Source organism: Priapulus caudatus, unplaced genomic scaffold, assembly GCF_000485595.1.
Source record: "Priapulus caudatus unplaced genomic scaffold, Priapulus_caudatus-5.0.1 Scaffold1896, whole genome shotgun sequence".
NCBI classification, from domain to species: Eukaryota; Metazoa; Priapulida; class Priapulimorpha; order Priapulimorphida; family Priapulidae; genus Priapulus; species Priapulus caudatus.
Genome location: NW_014578957.1, coordinates 6619 through 15090, shown reverse-complemented (window position 1 = coordinate 15090; position 8472 = coordinate 6619). Strand labels below are relative to the sequence as shown.

The following is an 8472-nucleotide window of genomic DNA, read 5'->3' as shown; positions in this document are numbered from 1 at the left end:
AAAAAAAAAAATGGGAAAGATCAAGAAAAATGTTTGATTTGGCCCCTTTTTGGCGGGTCGGTCGGGTGAGGGCAAACAAACAATATTTTTATTATGGCCCTCGATTGTAAATATGGACACCACTTGAACATTACAGCCAGTATGACATGGTACTTGTAACTTTGACCTGCTGTGTACGTTATTCGTCTTCGTGTTAGCCGGCTCAATCACACCTACTCTCAAGACCAGGCATCGTAGATATCTAACCCAGTTTAACTTTGCAGACAATGTGTCCAGCTATATATATATACAACTTCAGGGTGCTGTGTATTTATGTATGACGTAACCTGTTGCATGATGAAAGAATTAAATTTAATACACTTTCATATCCAAGCGTCGTACTAGGCTCTTCCGTCTCAGTTCTCCTCGTCCTGCCTGCGACATTAGGCTGCACTCGTGCCAGAGCATGCGCAAAGCAGGAATGTCGTGTCAGAGTGTGAATGTTCGGGGTTTTTATTGCAGGCATACGGTCCGTACCAGGTGAACGACTCGCTAGCATCCATCAACGCTGTCGTAGATGCCTCGGAGCTGCAGGTGCAACAGCAGTGGGATGAGATCTGCGAGCGTATCCGCAAGAGCATCCTGGGTACGTGCAAAGTCTCCCCTGCGCATGCTCTAGTCCGTAGGGGAGTCGGCTGTGAACATCCAGGTTTATTTCGTAGCTCCTGCAATCTCTTTTATTGATTTCACCTATCACACATGTACCAAGCTATTGATTATTTATGTGACAACTTTGTGCCTTTTTTGCATGGTTGTAAAAATATTAAATTAGGGTGAAAATAATTATTATTAATGTTATTAATATAATAATAATAATAATAATAATAATATTATTATTATTGTTATTATTATTATTGGTGTTGCTGTTGTTGTTGTTGTTGTTGTCTCCGCTAATGTGGATCACGTACATATGGTTTTGGTGTCTCTCAAGCTACACCAGAGAGTATATCTGTTTAAATGCAAAAAGAAAGTCGAAAAAACGTGGGCAGAATCAACACCCGATAGTAAAGAGAAATGTGTGGAATCTTGGATGTAGGCCATACTTCCAGTAGAGTATTACAGCTCTACTTACGTACTTCCTAACAATGATTTATTGATAGCAAATCGGTTATACTCGTTAGCCACTTTGATTAACATCTTCTGATTTAAGTTTGTTCCCTGCTGATAGTAGAAGTTAGTAACGGCTCTATTGCCTCTTCCGGCTATCGAGCAGAACAGCTGGTAGAGCTGCTGAAAGCGGCATAGTCTGAATTCAATGCCTTGACAGAGCTGTTCTACTTTAAGATCCTCTGCTCACTTGCAAATCGAACTGCCACATTGATGTGCCTCGTACGTAAGATCGCTTGTTGTTGGGGAACAGCATAATTGGCGGTCACATTGTCATCGACACATTCTTCTCGCATTCACAGAGAAGATGTCCAAGCTTCCTGTGCTTACACAGCAGCCGGAGTTCGGCTTGGATGAGTTCAGATACCTGAATTACGTGCATAGCCTGCTCTGCCTCTACCCTGTTGCGGATGTGTGGCGGGACTATAAGGTGAGGGGCTGCAACTGACGAAATCGATCTAGATAGGGTGCGAAAGAGTAGATGTCACACCTGAACCACCCTGTTAGGTTAACAACTTTTCCGCGGTGTGCCCAGAGTGGCATTTTTAGCTTGCCTTGACATCGTCAAGATGAGCTATTGCCATGGAGTGTTGTCCGTCGTACGTCCGTCAGTCAACATTTGGCTACGGTCAACGATAACTCAAGTACCGTTTGGCCCACATGTTTCAAATTGCATATATAGTTGTTACTCCTATGGGAAAGGTTTGAACGTCCTATTTTGGAGCACGCCAGTCGACCTACATTCGAGCCACGTCCACTTTTTGGCAAAAATGGAAATGGCCATAAGTCAGTTCAGGTTCAACGGATTTTGCTCATTTCTATAGTATGTGAATGAATAAGGACTGGCCCCAAAACATATCAAACAGGTTTTGATTTTTTTTTTAATTATGCAAATTAGGTAGATTTTGGCAATTTCACTGTGCATTTCAGTGTCTGCCTACGGTCCTTACTCCTATGGGAGAGATTTGAACGTCCTATTTTGGAGCACGCCAGTCAACCTACTTTCGAGCCACGCCTACTTTTGGGCAAAAATGAAAATGGCCATCTAAATTCATTCGATTTTGTTAAATTTTGATATGTGAATGTGTCAGGCTAGCCCCAAAACAGTTGTTACTCCTATGGGAGAGATGACAACGTCCTATTACGTTTATTTTGTCTAACTGGTTAACAACTCTACAATCATACCTATATACGTGTAATATTGTGTTTTAGATTCTTCGTTACAGTAATTTGACTGGAATATTTTATTGTTTTTATTTGCGCGATGTTCGAAAACCAAAATGGCGATCATTTAGGCGTAGCGTCATCTCTCTTCAAGATTTCAGACTTTCAGATCTGAAACATTTATTTTCGCATCAAAACTTATGCATATATCATTATCAAGAGTATATAATGGGAGTTCTCCCATATATACTCTTGCTTTATATATCCCCCCTCTCTCTTCTATCACACCCAAGGTGAGCTACAGTGTCATTGACACTTTCATTTTATTACAAAGTTATCCATTAACTACGTGTGTGCATGGGGCTGTGTTGCATTGTGTTGGGCACGCGATGACGTCGCTGAAATTCACGAGCCACGTTGCTGCAATTATCTGATTTCCTTAGGCAACTCGAAGCAAGTTCATCGACAGGTGCATCAGGGAGTTGATGCCTTCACTCACAGAGGGCGTTGACATTAATGCCGTTGCGAGTAACTTCAACCAGCTGTGTGACATCCTCCTCTCCGTGGTTAACGAGGATTTCCTCGTGTTTAGCACAGGTGCGCATGCATGCCTCGCGATAGATAGGGTTTACGTAAATTTGAAAAAATATTGAAAAATAATCGTATTATTATTAAACAATGATTAATTAGAATGAATTAAACAATGATTAATTAGAACATGTAATTTGTTTTTGGAAAATAATTTATCGGTGCATGGAAAATGGAACTTTGTCATATAGCATTTTGGTATTCAGATTTTTTCATAAATAATATGGGGAAAGGATATTATATTTAAAAGACTTCGTCTTCAGGTTTATTATATTTTCAGCTTTTAGTCTTATGCATTCATTTGTCAGTATTTAGCAGGCTACCCTATTGCATTTCAATTTGAAAGTGAGCCGGTTACTGTCTAGATTGATAAAAAAATACTGTCTTGGCAGGTGTATTCAAAGATGTACTCACCACATTCGATGCTGTCAGTGACACGTACCTAGAAAAAGTGTCGGATGAGCTTATTGGAATCATTGAATATATCCATGACGCTACCATACAAATGGACTCGACAAAGGTGAGGCAGATACGTTTGTGGTACCTGTGAGTCAGATACAGTCATACATATGTGAGGCAAATCCGTTTGTTGGTACCTGTGGATTTCTTTTCGGGCAAGTGGATTGAAATTTTCACTAACCCAAATTTTTACATTGAAGTGACCTGAAGTTTTCATGTGTTTTGAGCACTGAGTGAGGCAGACACATCTATGTTTGTGTAAGGCAAATTCATACACTCATAAAACTAATCCTAGCCCTAATCTTACCCTAATCTATGGCTACTGTTATACTTTACACTCCAGCCAACATGACAATAAAGTGAAATGAAAATAAAATCTAGGTATATTGTAGGTCTGATATATGTGGTTCTAGAAGAGTGCAGCATTATGTGAAGATAACTCATTACACAGCCGACCTGCTAAGACTGAATCATTATTCCAGCTGGACATTCACAAGTCGAAGAGCGACCAGGGTATCTTGTCGACGCTGCGTGGTTGCCGTGCCAACAGCAACTCGGTGAAGAGCCTGGATGCGTTGCTGTCGCGCTCACAGGAGCAGCTCATCGACAGTCCCTTCTCCATTAGCTTCCTTCACACCCTGGTACGTACATGAGCTTCTCCATTAGCTTCCTCCACACCCTGGTATGTACATGAGCTTCTCCATTAGCTTCCTCCACACCCTGGTATGTACATGAGCTTCTCCATTAGCTTCCTCCACACCCTGGTACGTACATGTGCTCCATTAGCTTCCTCCACACCCTGGTACGTACATGAGCTTCTCCATTAGCTTCCTCCACACCCTGGTATGTACATGAAGCTTCTTACATTAAGCTTTACATCCGCCGCTGGTACGTACATGAGCTTTTCATTAGCTTCCTCCACACACGGCTGGTAATGTACATGAGCTTCTCCATTAGCTTCGCTCACACCCCTGGTATGGTACTGAGCTTCATTAAGCTTCCTCCACTACGCTGGTAGCGTACATGAGGCTTCTCGCAATTAACTTCCTGCCACACCCGCTGGTATGACATAGAGCTTTCTCCATTAGGCTTCCTCCACACCCTGGTACGTACATGAGCTTTCTCCATTACTTCTCGCACACCCTGGTATTACATGAGCTTCTCCTTAGCTTCCTCCAACCCTGGTACGTACATAGAGCTCTCGCATTAGCTTCTCCACAACCTGGTATGTAACATGAGCTTCTACCACTTAGCTTCTCTATACATCCTGGACGTACTGGCTTCTTCCATTAGCTTCCTCCACCACCCTGGTATGTACACTGAGCTTCTCCAATCTCAGCTTCCTTCCATCGACCCTTGGTATTACACTGAGCTTCTCGCATTGCCTTCCTTCACCCTGGTTAAGCGTACATGAGCTTCTCCATTTAGCTTTCTCCACACCCTGCGTACGTAATGAGCTTCTCATTAGCTTCTCCGCACACCCTCGGTATGTACAGTCGAGGCTTCTCCATCTAGCTTCCTCCCACTACCCTGGTCTTGGTCAAATGAGCTTCTCCATATAGCTTTCCTCCACACCTTGGTATGTACATGAGGCTTCTCGCGATGTTAGCTCGATAAGCTTCCTCCACACCATACCCTGGGTATGGACATGACTTCTCCATATAGCGTTCCTCCAACCCCTGGTATTTAACATGAGCTTCCTGCCATTAGCTTTCCTCCACCCTGTCAATGTACATGAGCTTCTCGATTACTTTCCTCGCACACCCTGGTATTGCGACATGAGCTTCTCATTAGCTCTCTACACACCTGGTATGTACATCGACTTCTCTCCATTAGCTTTCTCCACACTACCCTGGTATGTACATGAGGCTTCTCCATTAACCTTCTCACACACCCTGGTATGTGACATGAGGCTTCATTGAGCTTCTCAACCTGTACGCTACAATGAGCTTCTCCATTAGCTTCCCCTCCACACCCTGGTATTGTACATGAGCTTCTCCATTAGCTTCCTCTCACACCTGGTATGTACACTGAGCCTTCTTTCCATTAGCTTCCTCCACACCGCTGGTATGGACATGAGCTTCTTCCAAATTAGCTTCCTACACACCCTGGCATGTCATGAGCCCTCTTCCATTAGCTTCTCTCACACCTGGATACGTAATTTGAACTTCTTCCATTAGCTTCCTCCACCCTGGTTATGTACAATGAGCTTTCATTTTAGACTCCTCCACACCCTGGGTAGAACGATACATGAGCTATCTTCCATTTAGCTTCGCTCACACCCTTAATGTACATGGGCTTCTCCTTAGTCTTCCTCCACACCTGGTATGTACATCGAGGCTCATTACTTCCTCCAACCCTGGTAATGTACATGAGCTTACTCGCATTTTTAGCTTCCTCCACACCCCTGGTATGTACATGAGTCTTCTCCATTAGCTTCTCTCAACCCTGGTACGTACATGTGCTCCATTAGCTTCCTCCACCCTGGTAGATACATGAGCTTCTCCATTAGGCTTCCTGATCCTCACACCGGCTGGTATGTAGCATGGCTTCTTCTCGCGATTAGTTTCTGCCACACTACCTGGTCATGACATAGCTTCTTCCATTAGCTTTCCTCCAACACCCTGGTATGTACATGAGCTTCTCCCATTAGCTTTCGCTCCACACTCTGGGTACGTATCATGACTTCTCCATTAGCTTCCTCACACCTGGGTAGTAAGCATGAGCTTCTCCATTAGCCTTGCCTTGCACACCCTGGTTATGTACAATCGAGCTTCTCCCATTAGCTGTTCCTCCACACCGCTGGTACGTACATGAGCTTCTCCATTAGCTTCCTCCACACCCTGGTACGTACATGAGCTTCTACATTCGCTCACAAGCTTCCTCTACCTCCTGGTAGATACAAGCTTTCTTTACCTCCTGGTGGATACAAGCTTTCTTTACGCTCCTGGTAGATACCAACTTTCTTTACCTCCTGGTAAAGATACATAGCTTCCATCTATCCCTGGTAGATCACAAGCTTTCTTTGCCTCCTGTAGATACAAGCTTTCGTGTGTGACCTCCTGGTGGAATACACCTTTCTTTAGCATCCCTGGTAATACAAGCTTTCTTTACCGTCCTGGTATAACTTCTTAACCTCCTGCGTAGATACAAGCTTTCTTACCTGCCTGGTAAAAAAAAAAAAGAAAAAAAAAGATACAAGCCTGTTCTTTACCTCCCTGGTAGATACAAGCTTTCTTTCCTCCTGGTAGATACAAGCTTTCTTTACCTCCTGGTAGATACAAGCTTTCTTTACCTCCTGGTAGAACAAGCTTTCTTTACCTCCTGGTAATAAAGCTTTCTTTACCTCCCTGGTATATACAGCTTTGCTTTACCTCTGGTAGATAAAGCTTTCTTTACCTCCTGGTAGATGACAAGCTTTTTCTTTTACCTCCTGGTGGATACAAGCTTTCTTTACCTCCTGGTAGATACAAGCTTTCTTTACCTCCTGGTAGATACAAGCTTTCTTTACCTCCTGGTAGATACAAGCTTTCTTTACCTCCTGGTAGATACAAGCTTCCTCTACCTCCTGGTAGATACAAGCTTCCTCTACCTCCTGGTAGATACAAGCTTCCTCTACCTCCTGGTAGATACAAGCTTCCTCTACCTCCTGGTAGATACAAGCTTCTTCTACCTCCTGGTAGATACAAGCTTCTGTTACACCCTAGTACACGCAACCTTCATTCACACCCTGGCATGTACAAAGTTCCTTCACTCCCTCGTTTACACCATGGCATGGACAAATTTCCTTCACTCTCTCGTACGTACATGCTTCCTTTACACCCTGATCGGTACGTGCAACGAGATCCATGCTGACTGATCGCTGCTGCACTGTTACAGGTGAAACTAGTTGCTGCCTGTAGCAGAGTGGAGCAGCATCTGAGGGGGCTGCACAACATGGGAACATGGACGCCCGGTCTGCAGAGCATCCGCAATCTGAAAAGTACGTTGTCACTCACATCAGGTCGACGTCAGTAGATACTAGACACGTGTAATGGAGCCAACACTGGCTCTGATCTCAGCTCTCGTAAAACACTGACACTGTGCCGAGATAGTGTGGACGGTAGCCATCTTCCGTGATAAACGAATAGTGGGGAGAGGAAAGCTGACGTTGGTACTAGAGCTGTTGCGTTTTACCTTCTTCTCTTCTGCGTATGAATGCATGCTACGTGGGGCAAGTTCCCCTGCTAGGAATTATTGTTCTCATGTTGTGGTGTGTCATAGGTGACTGGGACGGTGCTCTGGTCGTGATGGGGGTGAGGTGGAGGTTATGATATGTGTTTAATGATATGATTTGAGGTTTACGACACGATTTAAAGTTGTCGCTCTTTAATCGCAGGTGTTCTTAAGGTGGCTAGTGATGTACCGCTGCAGACGCAGAGCTCGATAGATGCATTCATGGGTCACCAGGTCACGACCTTCGACTCATCCGCCCCAAGTGGCTCGACTGAGAACGCCATACGGAGCATCCATGGCCCATTATTCACGTGGGAGTGGAGACTCATCTTCAAGAAACTGGTGTGTGCCAGACGCGTACACATCTGATGGCAAAAGGAGTTGCTTGAACCAAGCCTTTATAGCCAAGCATGTGTAATAAATGATCTCGCCTTGACATGAAATGAATAACTGGTAACGAATGAGTGTGGCTTGCAAGTTGCAACTAATTTTACAACTGTCGCTGATCACATATTACTAGTCTACCTTTCGTTTATCGCAACCCTTAAATGTTAAGTTCGCCAGGGCTACGGGCATGTGTGGAGTGGTTTCTACATTGCTTACAGCATCGCATTGCTCTCATGTGGTTTATAAATGTCATGTTGCTTTCAACATTGCGTTGTTGTGGTGCAGTTTTTACATGGCATGCTGCTTCTAACATTGCGTTGTTGTGGTGCAGTTTTTACATGGCATGCTGCTTCTAACATTGCGTTGTTGTGGTGCAGTTTTTACATGGCATGCTGCTTCTAACATTGCGTTGTTGTGGTGCAGTTTTTACATGGCATGCTGCTTCTAACATTGCGTGGCTGTGGTGCAGTTTTTACATGGCATGCTGCTTCTAACATTGCGTTGTTGTGGTGC

The 8472-nt window shown here is 44.1% G+C and overlaps 2 protein-coding genes across 2 annotated transcripts in view; both read left to right on the top strand.

Moving 5' to 3' along the window:
- Window positions 1-145, top strand: part of LOC106817859 — a 4371-nt gene extending 4226 nt beyond the window's left edge. The window contains exon 4 of the mRNA XM_014822571.1: window positions 137-145. Within this exon, the coding sequence (XP_014678057.1) occupies window positions 137-145 (9 nt within the window). The remainder of the gene's footprint in view (window positions 1-136) is intronic.
- Window positions 146-501: 356 nt separating this feature from the next.
- LOC106817858 lies at window positions 502-7941 on the top strand (the record flags this gene model as incomplete). Its single annotated transcript, XM_014822570.1, is given in 7 exon segments — window positions 502-625; window positions 1449-1576; window positions 2754-2907; window positions 3291-3418; window positions 3840-3998; window positions 7237-7339; window positions 7736-7941. Coding segments are annotated over 6 exon segments (873 nt in total).
- Window positions 7942-8472: the final 531 nt, after the last annotated feature.